A 19,670-nucleotide genomic window follows, 5' to 3' on the forward strand; every position below is an offset into this window, starting at 1 on the left:
TCGCCAGCTCTAAATATAACGTGTCTTTTGCCCCCGTTAACCACCTATACCAGCAAGAGAGCTCTCGTTTCCAAAGTCCTTCCCTACAAACGGAATCAAGAATCCCAGTATCGTCATCAAACTCTAGCGTCTCCCTAGACCACCAGGCAGAAAGTTGGTAAAATTTGAATCTTGTTAAAGACCCGTTGGTCAGGGACGGAAGAGAATCCCAGTTCATAAGGACTGAGTTAACACAGAGATCCCCCCATCTAGTTAAGCCAGCTGTTTTTAATGGCCGAGACAGTTGATCCTGCAAGCATTCTGGAGTCCCCGGAGAGTCCTAAATTGGAGTATGTGTGTTATAGTATGGAATCCCCAGAGCTCTCCGGACATATACCCAGTTCTTAAGTGCTGTCCGTAAGATCTTAAGTCGGACTTTTTTATAGAATTTCTCATCTCCAAATTTAAAAAGGAAGAACTCCTGGCCCTGTGGTTGGTCATGCAGCAACGCCTGAAAAATGCGGCCCTGTGACGAAGAGTCCTGTTTATTTGCCAGTAGTCTAAAGTTTTTAATATGAGAGTAGGTCTGGTAAAGCTAGACCACCTATCCTCAACCCCCTCCTTAATTTCTTCCAGGCTATCCTAGGTCTTCCCTTGGAGGCTCTTGATGTCTTTCAGAGCAAAGGGTAATGGGATGCTGTTAAAAAGAAAGGTTAATTTGGGGAGTATTGTCATTTTAATGAGGTTCACCCATCCGTAAATATTCAGTGGCAGATTACCCCATCTTGTTAGTGTTTTGTGATCTCTCTTACAGCTATCTGCCAACTGAGTTTAGGAATATCATCCAGATTTTGAGTCAAGTGGATTCCTAGGTACCTCATTTTATGTTTAGCCCCCTGAATAACCGGGCTGTTCCACCCCATTATTTCTGTTTTCTCCTTGTTAATTTGATAACCTGAAAACCTTCCAAACTCATCGGCAAGATGGAATAGCCTAGGAATTGCTTCCTCATGGTTGGAAGTATATAAGAGGAGATCATCAGCATACAAAGCTACTTTGAGCTCCAGGTCTGCCATCTTAAAAGGTCGAATAACCTGATCAGCTCTGATCGCACTGACAAAAGGCTCTATATAAATGTCAAATAAAAGAGGAGACAGGGGGCAACCCTTCCTTGTTCCCCGGGAAATGTTAAACCAATCTGAGAGGCCCCCGTTAACCAGGACTTTGGCTCGTGGGTTCTGATAAAGCAATTTAACTCCCTCAATAAAAACAGAAGGGAGCCCGAAGCCGGCCATAGTGGCCCAAAGGTATAACCAGTTTACCTGGTCAAAGGCTTTGGCCGCATCGATCGCTATAATGGCTAGTGGCGACTTTCTCACCTCTGCAAAATCAACAGCTCCTATTGCTTGGAATGTTAGCTCGTTCAGCTGTCTCCCCGGAATAAACCCTCTTTGGTCTGGATGAATAATTGATTTTATAATTTTGGCTAGATGAGTAGACAGTATCCCAGAATAGAGCTTCAGATCAGAATTCAGGAGGGAGATAGGCATGTAAGATTCTATCTTTATGGGGTCTTTATTAGGCTTAGCTATAAGTGTGATCGTGGCCTCAGACCAGGACGGGGGAATCCCTTGACCAGAAATCAAAAGGCTGTTAAAGAGTGCGGTAAGTACAGGAATCAGTGCCTCAGCACAGACTGTATAAATCTCACTCGGTAGCCCGTCTGGCCCAGGCGCTTTACCGCCACTCATTTTCTTGAGTTGATCTCTCACTTCCCCCTCCGTGATCTCGCTTGCCAGATAATTTTTATTTGTTTCTGAGATTTGGGGTAAATTCCTCTGGGACAGCCAGGTCTGAGCCTCATCTGACTCAAAGCCCGTGTCTTCATGATACAAGCCTTTCATAAATCCCCTTGATTCCTCCCTGATAGCCCCGTCCTCCATAGTTGATATACCTGACTCTCTCTGGATTAACGCTTTAATGTTATTCCTGGATCTCTCGGTTTTTGACTTCCAAGCCAAAAGGGCCCCACATTTCTCTCCATACTCAAAATATTTCAATTTACTGACTTCCCACCTCTCCTTGATGGTCTTTTCATCGGCTGCTTTAAGAGAGGTTTGTAGAACCAGGAGCTCTTTCTCGAGCTCCGGGATCCTCTCCCTATTTGAAACAGTAGCCATCTGTAACTCAGCATCCTTTCCTATTAATGCTCTCAGATCATCTGAGTTCTTCTTCTTGCTAATTTTCCTTTTATGCGCCATTAATGAACTCAATAGTCCACGAAGGAAAGCCTTAAAAGATTCCCAGACCATCTGGACAGTGGAGGAACCAATATTAAAGGAGAAAAATTCAGAGACCTTTTCCTTCACCTCTGCTTTTACTCTGTCATCTAAAAGCAGCGTCCTATCCAGTGTCCATCTACTATCAATGGGTCTAGATCTTAATTCAAAAACCAATTCAACTGCCGAATGGTCAGAAATCCCAACCGGAATATGGGAGACTGAGGTAATATCTGTTAACAGATGCTGATCTGTTAAAAAATAATCTATCCTGGAATACTGTCTATACTTCTTACTATAAAATGAATAGCCTCTTGTAGCACCATGTTTAGATCTCCAGACATCCAGCAAATTAAGATCTTTCATTATATTTCTCAGAGCCGAAATCGATTTTGTGGGAGCATGATATTTCACTTTAGAGGACCGGTCTAGAATATGATCGAAAACCAAATTAAAATCCCCCCCTAGAATCACAGGGGCCGATGTCTCAAGAAGCTCCGCCCCCAATTTCAAAAGGGGACCAGGGTTATCCTCATTAGGGCCATAGAAAACGGCACAGGTATAATTAATCCCACAGATGGAAAAGGCCGCCACCAGCCATCTACCTGTCTGATCAGTGTCCCACTTTAGCAGCCTTATCCCTCTATTTGCCCTTGTGATTATCGCGACCCCCCTAGTTACCCCCTTCTGTCTCGAACACAATGTTTCCTGCACCCATCCCAGTCTACCAAAAACCATTTTACAAGTATTCGCCTCTAGGTGGGTTTCTTGTAGTAGAACAAAGTGAGCATCCAAGTTTCTTAAAAATTCGCAGACTCTGGCTCGTTTTCTCCCCTCTCCTAATCCGTTCACATTCCAGGAGAGGATTTTTATGCTTGTTGACCTACTCATGTCCAGGCACCTACTTCCCACCCATCTAAAGTTTTAAGTGAATACGTTATTTTCTTTACATATGAGGACATTTTATCTCTTTTCCCTACCACCCACCCAGCCCCCCCTCGAGGAACCCTCCCTTCATACCTGACGATGAAACCGCCTTTAGGGCCCCAGGAGAGCTGCCCTGGCTGTAATGGCGTGACTATTGTACCTTTAACTAATCCTACAGCGTCACGAGGTTACAGCTCATAGTATTCGAGAGGATGGTGCTGAAAAAACATATATGTGTTTTGTATCTTTTTTTTTCCCTTTTTGTTTGTTTTTTACATTCTCTCTATATATATATATTCTTTTTTCTCCTTAATCCTCTCACTGTTATAAGTCGCCTGGTTATGGCTCTCACCCTTGCCCCCACCCTTGCCCCAACTCCCGTGTTTACTCTTCTTACTTCGTACTTCAACCTACGTCTCCCCAGTAAACTCTTTCCCCTTTTTAGATTACTCATTGTACTATTTTTTCTGCCTCATCAGTGCAAGGAGATCGTCCACATCCTCAGGCTGGCTGTAATTATACATTTTATTCCGCCACATGATTTTTAATAGGGCAGGAAATTTCATTTGGACATGGGCTCCATGTGATCTCAATTCGGGCATTCTAGAACCCAGTTCCCACTGCCTCTGGGCTGTTCTCCCACCAATGTCCGATCTAATTAAATATGGATTTGCCCGATAATGCAGGACAGCCTGAGATAAACACCTACCCAAGATTAACTCCTTAACACTGTAAGTCTGAAAGTTCACCAAAATCTTCCTGGGAGCTTTTCTATCCGCATGTAATTTAAAGGGATCTCTATGCACTCTTTGGATTTCCATTTCCAGATTGATATCGGGGCGATCCTTTAGGACCCCTTCCCTTAAGAGCTTACAAACAAACCCCTTAATGTCCTCCAATTCTTCCCCTTCAGGAATCTTCAAAATTCTGAGATTGTTCCTTCGTGCTTGTGTTTCTAGTCTCTCCAGATCCATAGCAAGAGCTCTGTTCTGTTGTTTTAAAGTAACAATGTCTTTGGAGTTTCCTTGAACCGATTCAGATAAAGTAGTTACTTCAGCTTCCAAATTCCCAGTCCGGGTAATAACATCATCCAGTTTGGACTCCAGTAAGTCGAATCTATCATGAATGGCTTTCTGATTATTCTCGGAAATCTCAAATTTGGTCATTAAATCCCCCCTTAAAGACTGGAGGAGAGAGCCCAACCTATCTTCACCCAAAGTTCCATATTGCCCCTGATCCTCCTGGGCACGTATTAGGTCCTTTGACTTAGATGAAGCCTTACTGTGGCTTTGGACATTGCCCCGATGTCTTCAGGTGGTGAGTCAGCCTGCGCAGGCACTGGAGAAGCAGGACTGGGAATGACGTAGTCGTCACATTCATCATGGTTAGTCTGGGAATCTTGGAGTTCCCCCTCTTCATGCAGATCTTCCTCCTCATCATTAGTAGATGGAGGATGCGGGGAAACGACAGGCACCGGCTGTAAATTCAAAGGTGGAGGCCGTGTTCTTGGTGGTGGAGACACCGCTGGGGGATAAGGTTTAGGAGATGTAGGAAACCTCTGTTTATAGTCTGTCATGAGGTATTGTAGGTCTGAAACCAAGGATGCGGGAAGGCAAACCATAGGTGGAGGAGGCGGTTGGTATTCTTCCCCATAAGTTGTCTGATCCTCCTGATCTTGGTCCTCCTCATCTGAACTATCTTGGTACTTTACATTAAGTTCAGAGGGGCTTGTCGCTGTTTGAAACATACTGCCTCGTCAGAATCCTCCTCTTCCAGAAGGCATGCTGGAGGCAGTGGTTGGACCCTGCTTGGAGACGTCAGGGCCGGTGTCAACGTACGCTTTGTGATTTTTAGATGTACGTATGTGCTTTTTAAATTTGAATCCGTTGTCATCGACAAGTCCGTTGACGGTGTGGTCGTCGACGGTGAAACGTCGACAGGTTTCATAGCCGATGGAGTTATCGTCGACTGAGCTTTCGTCGACGATGGAGTGGACTTTGACGGGACAGTCTTCGTTGTCGAGCTCGTCGACGACCCAGTCGTCGGCGATTGTAGAGTTGACGGTTGTTTCGACGTCGACGATGTCTTCTTTATCTTTATCGTCGGCGACACAGTCTTAACGGCCGTTGATGATTGGGTCGTCGTCGACGAGGATGACGACGTCGCCACAGACATGAAGACAGTCGTCGTCGACGAAGTGACACATAAGGCCGTAGACACAGATCTTCTCGTCGCTGAAGCCACCGTCGACGATGCCGTCGTCGACGGAGTGGAAGAAGGCTTCTTAAAGGTGTGAACAACTTCCTGAGAGGACACCTTCGATGGTAGAGCCTTAGAATGGACCTCTGAAGACTTTTTACGTGTCTTCTTCTGAGGAGGCTGCGATGAAGGGCCTGGAGAAGCTACCCTTGGTCTTTTCTGAGAGGATTTAGAGGATATGGAAGAGCCCTCACTCTCCTCAGAAGACTCCAGCTGGTCTCTGTCTGTACGCCTCTGCAGCCAGATTAAAAGGCGTCCCTCCCGCCCTTTGAGGGTTTTAGTGGAAAAGGTACGACATACCTTGCAGTCTTTAGAAGCGTGGTCCAGGTAAAGGCAGTAGAAAATATCTTTATGTTGGTCATCTACATGAAGCCTCTTTTTTCCACAGGAACCACAGGGCCTAAAAGGCCTTTCTTGGGTGTCTCAGCCATGAAGAACCAAAGAACTTCAGTCAGAAGATGTAAATATGAAGCAAGAAAACACTGGAAAACCAGAGAAGTAAACTGAGAAGAGCTCAGAGGAGACTCCCTTAGGACAACGTGCGGTAGAAAATCTGAGGGACAGCAGCTACTTCCAGGAGGGATCTAGAGGGCGGTGATAGCTGATTGGCTCTTCTCTAGAGTTTGGTCCTTTTTACAAAAGGACATGGATATGTTGCTAATGTGGGGCCTTTGGCCTATTACTCTATATGTCTAATGGGACATTACTTTATTTATATACCGGGGACTCCCATCCCGACGACAGGGAATGATTCAGGCATGTGAATCTATGAAAGATACCCTAATACTGGATAAATGGATGCTTGTTTCTAGTCCATGGAGGACCTGGCTTGGCAGTTCGGGCTGGACTGTTCCCATGAGGCAGAGGGTCAAGCCTTATTTGCATATGGCCAGATCTAAACTGGGGTGGCACGGTGAACAAAAGAATGATGGATGTAACCCAGATCTCTTGACTGGGGTTGAATGTTTTGATTTGCTGTGTATTCCATCCATCAATTGTGTGTCTTTTTCTTTCTCGTCCTAAGTGTGCCGAGTATGCCCAGACTTGGCTCCGGGGCTCACTGTGCCACTGGATTCAAGCTATCCTGGCTGATGAGGGGTGAAATCCCGAAACCAGTCCTAGCATGCTTGTTCCTAGTCCAGGGAGGACCTATCTTGTCAGTTTGGGCTGGACTGTTCCCATGAGGCACAGAATCAAGACTGATTTGCATATTCCCAGGTCTAAATTGGGGTGGCATGGTGAGCAAAAGAATGATGGATTTAACCCAGATTGCTGGACTGGGGGTGAATGTTTTGATTTGTTCAGCATTCCGTCCATCATTGTGTGTCTTTTGCTTTCTAAAAGTGGCATTTTTAAAATAGTAATGTAAAATCCAACTACACCAGTAAGCAGGATTTGTTACCATATTCCAAACATACCGTACATGGCAATGCTACTGCTTTCAGATCAGGACATACCACTTACATATATATATATATATAAGGGAATGTCCAATGCTAGCCAATGAGAGGAGTAAGCCTCACAGTAGTGAGAAACCAAATAGGCAGTCACTACGAGGACATGCCACACAATGAAGGCACATGTCCTACCTTTTACTTACACAGCACCCTGCCCATAAGGCTACCTAAGGGCTGACTTGGGGGTTACCGCTATATGTAATAAAAGCGGAGTTTAAGTCTTGGCAAGTAGTTTTAAATTCCAAGCCAAAGCGGCCGTAAACTGCACACACATGCTTGAGACAAGTCTGAAAGGCTACTTCTATGAGTGGTGCAAGCAGCGCTGCATGTCCATTAGTAGCATTTAATTTACAGGCTCTGGGTATATGGTTTACCACTTTACAAGGGACTTATAGGTAAATTAAGTATGCCAAATGGGTGTACACCAATCAGACCATGTTTAACGGGTGTACACCAATCATACCATGTTTTAAGGGGAGATTACATGCATTTTAGCACTGATTAGCAGTGGCAAAGTGCCAAGAATCCTAAAGCCAACAAAAAAGGGTCAGAAAAATAGGAAGAGGAAGGCAAACAGTTTGGGGATAATCCTGCAAAAAGGGCCACGTCCAACAAGCTAATAAACTGTATACTTTCAAAAGGTCAGAGCATATGCATTGAGGCCTGATTATAGGGATTAATGCGTTACAGAGCCGTTACACCAGTGCCCAGTAGTCAAAATGTGGTCGCAAAGTGGAGGTGCACTTGCAAAAAACCTGATCCTCAAATTCTTCACAACTGGATTTTCTCCAAGTCTTGAATTACCCACCACGTCACTGTCCCTAAGCCACACACAATGGAGTCAAGTTTGCTTAGGACCTGGCACATTTATTTTGTTTTCCTAACTCACATCACATGACTCACAGCCAGACCGTTACTTACTATAGAGGGCTGAGATATATATCTCTTCAGAGCAAAGTGTTCATCTTTAAGCAGGTTGATCTATGTTCAGGCAATTACATTTTCTTTTTTTTTTGGTGTAGGTTTTCTTACCAGAATTTTTTACGGCGAGAACTATACTTCTAAAGAAACATATTCTTGGACCCGATCTGGCTCCTTTGCTTATCAAAGTGGCTTCCTGTCTTAGGAGTTCTTGCTTCACACTTTGTATGACTGCTTTGCACAGTCTGCGGGGACAGCATTGTGCATGGCAACACAAGGGAAACAGCCGAGCAATGAGGGGAGGGGGATTGCAGAGCCCTCTCCATAAAAAAAAGTAAAAATGTTAAGAGTAATTACAAAACAAGACATTAACAGCAATGTGTGTGGACTACTTCTAAAGTAGTCCAGAGGTGAAAAATGCTACCCGTTGATACCAGTGCTGACAAGCAAGTCTCTTAGCCAGTGCTTGTAGTCCGCTCCGTCACAATGGCTGGAAGACAACACAACCACATTAAAGATACAGTGGAGGCTGAGAAAATTATCTAATTGGTCATTAGATCTACACCATAGTGTAAACTAGTAAGCCAACCTTAATGGTTGACGAGGTCTCACCCACATTTTGTGACATGTTTTATCAGCAACCTCGCCACACTCTGGTAAGATGATACTGCCAGGGTGGACGCGACCTCTCCTACGAGAGAGTTCTTAATAAAGCATAGAACTGGATGATAGTGGGATCCAAATACTATTAACAAATACCTTGGGATAAACCTAAAGAAAATCCCTTTTTTGGAGATACCTTACGTATGATTAAAAGTATCTGTTGGATGGTTTGGGTACAATGTCCTTTTCCTCTATTAAACAGCCAACACGTTTCTGCCCATGCAGATGCCTGAAAGCGGGTCAGGGGCATTCGTCAGGGCTTGCAAAGGATGCCTCTCGGAACAGTATACTGTGCACTCATACATACTGAAAAGGTTTTTATCATCCTTCACAAAAATATTATTGAACGAAGTAGGGATGTATAGGAAAAATGAATACACGTAATGCACATTCAATTGATAAAAAGTAAAACCATACTTCCTTACGTAATAGTAGAAATTTGATCTTTAGCAATTGAGACCCTCTTTTGACTCCGAAAACACGCCGCTCATGATAAGTGATTCAGGGACAGTAGGAGATTACATTTGCTCACTCAAACATTCATCTTAGTTGAACGAATGATAATGTATGGTTAAAAAAAGAATTCAAGATTTTTAAATTTTCTAATAAATATAACATCTGCGTGGCATTTTCAGCCATCTGGGAACCAAAGGAGTCTGTTGACACCTAAATAACTCCTGGAATATCATTGGCGTCAGAGGGGTTTGCCCATAAAAGGTATAATACTAAAGAAAAGAGCAATGCGGGTGCCATATTAGCAGTTATCTATAAATACATTGGTGGTAGTCGAGCATTAGTTTGTGACGTCAGACATAAGTACCATAAACAATGGGATGGCTGAAAGAGGCAGTGAAAACCTCCCTCTCTGTTTCTGTATGCATGTGTGGTTTGTGAACTCACCAGACAGCTAAAGCTGGCTATAGGCCCGCCTTGAATAAAAGCAAATCTGCAGTAAAAGGGTACATCTCAGACCACTGTGAGACTGGAAATGCTCCAGGATGGGACAAACAGAAGAATACTAAGTAAAGCCATCCATTCAAGAGCAGGCACCTGAGTTAGACAACAAAGCCACCCAGTCAGGAGCAGGCACCTGAGATAGACAACAAAGCCATCCAATCAAGGGCAGGCTCCTGAGATAGAGAACAAAGCCACCCAGCCAAGAGCAGGCACCTGAGATAGACAGCTAAGTCATCCAATCAAGGGCAGGCACCTGAGATAGACAGCTAGGGCATCCAATCAAGAGCAGGCACCTGGGATAGACAACAAAGCCATCCAATCAAGAGCAGGCACCTGAGATAGACAGCTGGGCCATCCAGTCAAGAGCAGGCACCTGAGATAGACAACCAAGCCATCCAATCAAGAGCAGGCAACTGAGATAGTTAGCAAAGCCATCCAATCAAGAGCAGGCACCTGAGTTAGACAACATAGCCATCCAATCAAGAGCAGGCATTTGAGATAGACAACAAAGCCATCCTATCATAATCAAAACAGCAAATGTCAAGATTTGGTATTTTTTTACGCAATGCAGCGCAGCAACCACATTTGTTGTCACCCCTACGATGTTGCTCTAACAAGGCTGCCTTGTGTTGTGCAGATCCTCACGCCATGGTGAGGAGGTGAATTTGTTATTTCTAGCAAAGGATTTTCACTCAAAGTGTATCCTTCCAGTACAAGCCCCTAATCCTAGGAAAGCTTAGAAGGACCCACACAGTTGATGTGTGCACTGGAGCACACATGCAGTGTGTCTGTTTTTGAGTGAGTAATGCATCCCTGCTTGTTTATGCCCCACTTCAAGTAGGCATTCATTTTGGACACAATGTCTTGTCTGACCAGGTCAGTAGATTGGGCTATTTTCATAAATCCGCGACAGTAACGCCCCCCTCGATGCAGAGCAGCCCAGAGCGGTGTTCCCAAGAATAAAGCAACACTGGTAAGTAAATAGCATGCGTCTCGCTCTGCTTTTTGTGTTGTTTTGCAACAGATCTCAGTAAATATTGAACCCAAATCATATTTGATATTAATCTGTCGGCCTACCCACAGTGTGTATTTGCTAGCAGTATTTTGATGGTATCTACAGAAAGAAATCTGGAAGTGTTTCCAAAAACAGTATTTCCACTGATTATTCCCTATGTATGTGCCTATAGTTAGATCCACTGCAGTGCGTCCGGTTCAAAGTGCAGTGCCAGAAGGCCCACCTCACCACCTGAAGGGAATCCCCACTTACTGAGCCGCACCTCCAAGCAAGGGTCTCAACTGGCCTTCGAGAGCTGCTGTGACGGTCCATGCAGGGGCGCGCCATGAAACATGTCTTCTTTGTGTTTTCCACTTGTTCTGCTTCTTCTGAAGTGAACTCTTTGTTTCTCATCTTTATTGCAGCTCATCTCATCCCCAACCCATTATGAATGAGGTGGAAAAAGAAGTGACTCCCCCAGATGACAGCCTGAATCCCATGTGCCATGCTTCCCCAAACCGTCTGGTACAAGACATATTCAGTTTTCACGCGTGTAAGATCCCAAGTGGTCTTGGAGGGGCCAGCTGGAGTGGGACATACGTTAAAAGCGGTAAGTAGTCGCACCTCTTGTGTGCTGAATCTTAAGCAATTTGTGAACAGTTCAGGACATAAGAGCAGATGTGAATCTGGGAGGAAACAAACTTAGGGACATATTAACAACGGCCAGCGATAATTATCGCTGGCCGTGCTTAGGGATAATAATATTATCGCTGGCTATCTCTGGCATTTATCGCTCTGGTAGCGCGTAATTAACAACGCGTTACTCCAGGGTGATAAAAATTCCAGAGATAGAGAGGTTATTACCGTTTTGCAGGGAACAACGCTGGTTTTCCAGCGATGTTCCCTGTAAAAGGGCGATAACCTTGCTGATACGACCCACAGGGTCTTATCAGCATAATCCACCCCTATGTTAGGGATGGCGAAGTCAGGATTTTAGCAGATGTTAGGTTTTGGTGAAAACGACCATTTTCGCCAAAATCTAATGTGTGTTAAAATCATGTGGGCTGTCTTTTAAATATCGTGATGTGAACATCAGCAATATTTGCAGGGTATTCCATCCGGGGTACGCCCAGTAATGCCCACTTTGCATCTCATTAGAGATGCAAAGGGAGGCGTTGGGAAAGAGTGCTAACATGCAATTATGCATGTTAGACCCCTCTTGTAAATAGGGCGCTGGTATTATCTCCGCTTTTTTGGCTTTGTAAGCCAAGAAAACGGAGATAAAGCCCTTGTAAATATGCCCCATAGTGTTTAAAAATATGGGCACTGGATGAGCTTAATCTCTATCACCGATGTATGCTGACTTGTGCCTTAGACAAGCATTGGCAAAGGCAATGGTTCTTGCCTCTGGGACCTATTGCCTTTTCCAATGTTTTGGCAATGTTTGCAGCCTCAACAGCAGGCTGTGCAGCATGGCCAAAAGTTAAACAAAATGTATTTATTTATTTATTTATTTATTTCAATTTATATAGCGCGTTATCACCCAAGGGTCTCTAAGCGCTTAAGTAAAAATAAAGTGTGTTATGATGCAGCCAACCACAGCATTTTGTAGATGGCCATATTTGTCACCAGGGATATGTACCTAGGAAATGGCGTGAGTGGATTTCTTTTTTAATTCACTGATGCAAGATAGATTTGTAAACAAAATATATATATATATATATATATATATAATGTTAGAAGGTGGTTCTGACACGATGGGCCGCCCTGATTTTTTTGCTTTTTGAGCACCTAATTATGGAGCTTTTACTGTGGGGGAGCATCATAATCTGGGACTCATCCACAGTGAACTCATAATGAAGGAGACTGCATGGAGATTTTACTGGTGTCCGCCTGGCTTGACTAGGCCGCTGTGCAGATGCTGGAGTATGGCACACCGTGCTGGTTACATGCAGACACGGGTGTACATGCGTGTGCACAAGTGTAGGAGATGCGCAGGGGAGATTCCTAGCGTGCGCAGTCCAGGAGCAGCTACAGAGTGAATGGTGTGGCAGGACTTATGCAGAATTGGGTGGTGACATGGAATAGGCTTTATACCCTGGGAAGGAACATGCCAGGGAAAGTCAGTGCGTTTTACTGTGTTTACACTTCATTATTCCCCTATGGGGATGTGGGGCCCATGGCTAAAATGACTTCCACAAAGCCTACAGATTCCAGACATGCACTAAAGTCCATTGTAGAGTAGGTGAAAATAAGTGTTCGAGGCATGTGGGCTGCTAAATTCATATCTATTGCATAGATCGCCGCCTAGTGTTGGGTCCGGATGATTGCACATTGTTGTCCTGGAAGAGTCTTCGAAGTATCACGAGATAGGTGGCTCCTCCCCTGGACTACAGTGCGCATGGGCATCGACTCCATCCCCAGATTGTTTTTTTCCGCCATTGGGTTCGGATGTGATTTCGACGTCTCCTGTTCGGAATCGATAAAACAATTTCTTTAAGGCCAAAAGGCCTTCTTTACTTCGTCGGTATTGTTCGCGTTCGGTCTCGTGTGTACTCCAACTCTTCGAGTCGGATATCTGAGGAGTCGGGTGACTCTTCGGTCATCGAGGCCCTGTCGACGCAGCAAGACCCGGACGACGCTACGATGGAACGGAGCCCGTTCAAGTACTGCCCCGTGTGTGGATCGAAGTACCCACACATCGACGTGCATCCTGTATGCAACAAGTGCCTGTCGCCGGACCACAACGAGGCCAACTGTATGGCCTGCTCGAGATTCAGGTCGAAGAAGACGCTCAAGATTAGGCGCGTGGCGCGCCTCGAGGCCCAGCGATCGGCGCCGGCAGACATCTTTGGCAACCCCGAAGCAGACGAGCAAGAGCTTCAACTGCAGATCTCACCTACATCGGCGGAGGTCGAGGCCGACTACGGAGAACCCGTTGAGGACCTGGACCTAGACGAATACGTCGAGGAGGTAGGGGACGACGAGGAAGTTTATGGGGCCGTGGAAGATAGCTCGGAGGAAGAGATATGCCCCGTACGTACAATTACTAAGGCTCAGGTCACGGGATCGCCACACGGCCTTACCCACGACCCTACTCCTCAGTCCTCGGCCCCGCCTCCTGGCCCGGCTACAGACATACCAGCGGAGCCTCCACTATACAAATCGAAACCGAAACCATCGGAATCGAAAACAACAAAGATGGCCGACAAACCATCGACATCGAAAATGTCGGGGTCTACATCGAAACCGTCGTCTTCGGAGCCCTCGAAGCCGCAGAAGGCTGTCGAACAGGCTAAGGCACCAAAAGGGGCCAAGGAGGCCGGCTCGAAGAAGGTCGTCGAGCCAGTGTCGACTAAGGTGGTCGAGTCGAAGTCGAAGAAGACTGTCGAGACACCTTCAACCAAGACTGTCGCACCAACAGGCAAACGGACAGTCGAAGCGAAGTCATCGAGGGACACCGAGCCAAAGTCTGGAGCCTCGACGCAGTCGGATAAGTCTGATGCTCCAAAGTCTGCGACGTCGAAGACTAAGGCCGGGACGGTGAAGCAGAGCGCAGCTGTCGAAGGTGCGTCCGCGCCTCCGCCACCCAAGGACATATCCTCGACGCTCGGCTCTTCCCCTACGGGTGGACAGAGGTCGTCGGTCGGATCGTCGAAGCCGTCCGCTTCTTTTACCAAGCAAGTCTCGGACTCCCTGAAACGGTTGAGAGACAAGGCGTCGGAGCCGACCACACCTTCGGTACCGAGGACCAGTGTTCCACTGAAGAAGCCTTCCATGCCGATCCTCTATACGCTGCCACCAAAGGTGGCGCCGAAGGCTTTTGCACCTCGTACGGTGCCCGAGGACTCGGAGCCATTGAGGCAGACTCAGCTTAGCGGAGGCTTTGGTCGACCACCTTTATCTGACGAACAAGGGGAGCATTTTATCGACGCCGACACGGGTACATTAACGCTCTACAAGAGGAATATTACATCCCAGCCTGTGGAATCATATGTAATACCTCTAAAGAAGAAAAGGCCTGCACCAGACACGCCAGAACTTGTTGAACCCATTCCACAACGGCCTAGGCGGAGTCCTACCCCTTCACCCACTTGCTCACATGGAGATGAGGATGAACAAGATCAGGGGTATAACTTCCCAGACAATACTGACCCTGATGCGCAGCAGGACTCATGGGTACACTCTGGTGATCAGGGGGACCAGCAGGGGGTCGGTGACCCACAGATGTATGGGGTGAAAACTTCTCCAACTGAAGACTCTGCGGCGTTTAATGCTTTAATTGAAAGGGCGGCTGAAAACCATAAGGTGGAGATGCATGCCGACCCTCTGGAGGTTGACTTTTTGTTTGATACTTTCTCTGCATCAGAAAAGACTGTGAAAACACTTCCAATGCTTAAGGGGGTTCTCAAGCATGCCACGGACATTTTTAAGGAACCCACCAGAGCGCGGGTTGTGAACCCACGGATTGAAAAAAAGTACAGGCCGGCACCTGGGGACCCTACTTATATACGTGGCTAGTTGCCTCTAGACTCTTTGGTGGTCTCAAATGCCGGCAAAAGGGCGAATTCGCAGACAACGGGTGCAGCTCCTCCCCCGGACAAAGAGTCAAAAGTGCTGGAGGCAGGGGGCAAAAGGGTGGCTGCGCAGGCAGCCAACATATGGCGCATATCTAACACACAAGCCCTATTAGCCAGGTATGATAGGGCGCACTATGAAACCTTAGAGCGGCTCTTACAACACCTTCCAGACCAGTTTAAAGAAGGAGCTGAGTTGCTGATACAAGAGGGCAAACTCATTTCTAACGCTGCAATTAAATGTGCGCTAGACGTGGCAGATACAGCAGCGAGAGCAGTCAACACAAGTGTTATGTTAAGGCGTCAAGCATGGCTCCGCATCTCAGGGTTCAAGCCAGAAATACAGACGACTATCCTCAACCAGCCCGTCAATCCAGACAGACTGTTTGGGCCGGAGGTTGACACCACCCTCGAGAAGATCAAAAAAGATACTGAGACGGCTAAGTCCATGGGGGCGCTTCAGTCTCAGCAATTCAGAGGAAACACTTTTCGTCGCTCAAGTGGGCGGGGTACTACCAGAGGACACTTGGCACAGCAGTCACATTTCGGCAGAGGAGGCGCACAAGCCTCGTACCCGAAACAGAATAGAGGTGGTTACAGAGGCAACCGCGCCAAAGGCAGAGGCTGAGGCAACAATAGTTCCCGTTCCTCTGCTGCCAATAAACAATGACTCTCTGTCCCTACCCCCCGACCATCCAACACCTGTCGGGGGGAGACTCCAGCAGTTCCTGCCAGTCTGGACGTCCATCACCACAGACAGGTGGGTGAGGAAACTTATCCAGTTCGGCTATTGTTTGGAGTTGACGTCCACTCCACCCAACATACCCCCAAGACAACGACCTATGTCAGCAGAGCACTTGCACTTATTGCAGCAAGAGGTTCTTGTAATGCTGCAAAAAGGCGCAATAGAGCTCGTGCCGGTGGAGGAAGAAGGCACAGGGGTTTATTCCCTGTACTTCTTGATCCCAAAGAAGGACGGCTCGCTCAGGCCCATTCTGGACCTACGCCCCCTCAACCTGTACATACTCTCAGAACACTTCCACATGTTAACACTGCAGCAGGTTCTTCCATTGTTAAACCAGGGGGACTTCCTCGCAACCTTGGACCTCAAGGATGCTTCCTTTCACATACCACTCCACCCATCCCACAGAAAGTACCTCAGGTTCACCATACAAAACAAGCATTACCAGGTCAAGGTCCTACCCTTCGGAGTGACCACTGCCCCCAGGGTGTTCACAAAGTGTCTGGCGACTGTGGCGGCGCACCTCAGGAGACAGAACATACTTGTCTACCCTTACCTAGACGACTGGCTCGTTCAAGCGAAGTCGGCCCAGCAGTGCGCCGCAGACATGTCCCACACAATTCACCTCCTTCACAGTCTGGGGTTCTCACTAAACTATCCAAAGTCGCACCTTCAGCCAGCCCATGTGCAGCAGTATCTAGGCGCGACAATAAATACTTTAACTGCTACAGCTCAGCCGAACCAGGTGAGGATCGACAACATCCAGTCGCAAATCCAAAGGTTCAAACCGCAACAATCACTCCCAGCGAGAGTGTTTATGCAGTTGATAGGCATGATGGCCTCCTGCATCTTCATAGTCCCGCACACAAGGTTGCATATGCGTCCGCTCCAAGAATGCTTGGCGCATCAGTGGACACAGGCTCAAGGACAATTGAAAGACCTAGTGTTGGTGACCGGTCGGGCATACAGCTCTCTGCATTGGTGGAATCCACACAACCTTTGCAAGGGCCGACCGTTCCAAGAGCCTGTGCCGCAGATCATCATGACGACGGACGCTTCTCTCCAGGGATGGGGAGCTCATGTGCTCCACTACACGGTGCAGGGGCTATGGACGACACAGCAAAAGAAGATGCACATCAACTATCTAGAGTTGATGGCAATCTTCATGGCACTCAAGTCCTTCAAGGTACATCTGTGCAACAAAGTCGTGTTGATCCGGACGGACAACATGACTGCCATGTACTATATCCAGAAGCAGGGGGGTACGCACTCTCCACAGCTGTCTCATCTGGCTCAGAGCATGTGGAAGTGGGCCATTCAGAGGAACATTTTCCTCATGGCGGAACACCTCCCGGGCAAGGACAATCAGATGGCGGATCTGCTCAGCAGGTACAGCCATCAAATGCACGAGTGGGAGATACATCCATCAGTACTCCGCCCGTACTTCCAGCAGTGGGGTCATCCGGAGATAGACCTGTTTGCCACAAGGGAAAACGCAAAATGCCAAAGCTTTGCCGCCAGGTTCCCTCACCCACAATCGCAGGGCAATGCGATATGGATGAACTGGTCAGGCAGATTTGCGTACGCTTTTCCCCCAGCACCTCTAATACCGCTGGTGGCAAGAAAGCTAAAGCAACACTCGATGACACTCATCCTGGTTGCTCCAACGTGGGCACACCAACCATGGTACACCACGTTTCTAGAACTCTCCGTGGTACCGCATCAAAGGCTGTACCTCACACCCAGACGTTTGACGCAGAACCATGGCGACATTCAGCATCCAGATCCGCACCAGCTCAATCTGGCGATCTGGCTCCTGAGGTCTTAGAGTTTGGCTACCTTAACCTGCCTCCAGAATGCATGGACATCATCAGGGAGGCACGGAAGCCCACTACAAGAGCTTGCTATGCAGCAAAATGGAAGCGGTTTGTCATTTATTGTACAGCACATGACATAAACCCGCTAGATGCATCCATTCCTAACATCAACTGCTATTTGTTGCATCTTTACAAATGCAATCTAGCGTACGCTTCCATTAGGATACACTAATCCGTCATAGCGGCTTATCTTCAGAACAGGCAGCATCTCTCTGTTTTCAGGGTGCCTGCCATTAAAGCTTTTCTAGAAGGGCTGAAGCGGGTCATTCCTCCCAGGACCCCACCCGCTCCAGTGTGGAACCTCAACGTGGTCCTCACTAGGTTGATGGGCCCGCCTTTTGAGCCTCTACATTCGTGTGAGGTTCAGTTCTTGACATGGAAAGTGGCTTTCCTCATTGCTATCACGTCTCTCAGACGTGTTAGTGAGCTACAAGCGCTCACAATACAAGAGCCATTTATTCAAGTCCATTCAAACAGGGTAGTGCTCCGCACTAACCCCAAGTTCCTTCCAAAGGTGGTGTCACAGTTTCATGTCAATCAGACGATTGAACTGCCCGCATTCTTTCCAAACCCAGAAACCGTAGCGGAAAGAATGCTCCACACGCTGGATGTTAAAAGGGCATTAATGTACTACATTGACAGAACACAACACTTTAGAAAGACACAGCAACTTTTCGTTGCCTTCTCAGCACCGCACAAAGGCAACCCTATTTCCAAAGCTGGAATAGCCAGGTGGATCGTTAAATGTATTCAGATTTGTTATCAGAAGGCTAAACGCACTTTAACGGTCCCCCCCAGGGCGCACTCCACACGCAAGTTGGGGGCCTCCATGGCATTCCTAGGTAACATTCCTTTGGAAGACATTTGTAGAGCAGCCACGTGGGCTACACCACATACATTTACCAAACATTACTGTGTAGATGTGCACTCCAAACAGCAGGCAGCTGTAGAACAGGCTGTTCTCAAAACTCTTTTTCAGACTTCTGCAGCTGGCACGGGCGGCCGCCGCTAATGAGGGGACTGCTATGTATTCTATGCAATAGATATGAATTTAGCAGCCCACATGCCTCGAACTGAATATGCTACTTACCAGTATGCATCTGTTCTTGGCATGTAGGGCTGCTAACATTCATATCGCCCACCCTCCTCCCCGGCGCCTGTAGCAGCTGCAGATTACTTCTTGCTTTTCATCACTAGCATGGACATCATTTCTTCTATCGCACTCCATCTTTGCCACAATGGCTAAAAACAATCTGGGGATGGAGTCGATGCCCATGCGCACTGTAGTCCAGGGGAGGAGCCACCTATCTCGTGATACTTCGAAGACTCTTCCAGGACAACAATGTGCAATCATCCGGACCCAACACTAGGCGGCGATCTATGCAATAGATATGAATGTTAGCAGCCCTACATGCCAAGAACAGATGCCTACTGGTAAGTAGCATATTCAATTCTGCAGAGTCCAAAGTCATATTTGTACTGCTTTTAGGTCATACAGAACTGTCCTATTTCTCTGAGCCAGGCATGACCAGACCCAGGCTGAGGGTTGACCTCAGCTGGATGGATTGATAACCTTTCTTCCACAAGCTAGGGCTTCCTCTCCACAAAGAAGATGGGTGGGGCTACAGGCTCATCCATTAACAGCTGTCACTGGGTGCCAGGCACCAGGCTACACCAAGAAGGAAAGAGTTGGGTTTCAGAGGCTATGTGGCCAGAGACACTGGATGACTCCATTTTTAACAAACCAAGAGGCTGGACAAGAAGGAGGGAGCAGGGGCAGGGAAGTGATGTGTCGCTGTTTGATAGGACCCACAGAGACTTTCTGCCAGCCCCCTACTCAACTTCTAAAAAGTACTTGCACAGGAAGAGAAGCTCTCTCTCTGGGGTGTGGTCTGCTGAGGTGGAAGGTGCTGGAGCCTGGCAATGGGCAGTTGGAAGGAGAGACCCCCTGACTGTCACCCAGGCCCCTAACAGCACCAGAAGAAGCGCCCAGGACCGGTGCACAGAAGCAGGGGCCTCTGCGCAGGGAGAAGAGAGG

General features: G+C 47.2%; 1 protein-coding gene across 8 annotated transcripts in view; it reads left to right on the forward strand.

Moving 5' to 3' along the window:
- The window catches only part of LOC144772195 (NACHT, LRR and PYD domains-containing protein 1a allele 3-like), an 884,004-nt gene that overhangs the window by 87,336 nt on the left and 776,998 nt on the right, over positions 1-19,670 (forward strand). For all 8 annotated transcript variants that reach the window (XM_078656332.1, XM_078656333.1, XM_078656327.1 and 5 more), the window contains one exon: positions 10,862-11,046. In XM_078656332.1, the coding sequence (XP_078512458.1) occupies positions 10,862-11,046 (185 nt within the window). The remainder of the gene's footprint in view (positions 1-10,861; positions 11,047-19,670) is intronic.

This window comes from Lissotriton helveticus, chromosome 8 (assembly GCF_964261635.1).
Source record: "Lissotriton helveticus chromosome 8, aLisHel1.1, whole genome shotgun sequence".
NCBI classification, from domain to species: domain Eukaryota; kingdom Metazoa; phylum Chordata; class Amphibia; order Caudata; family Salamandridae; genus Lissotriton; species Lissotriton helveticus.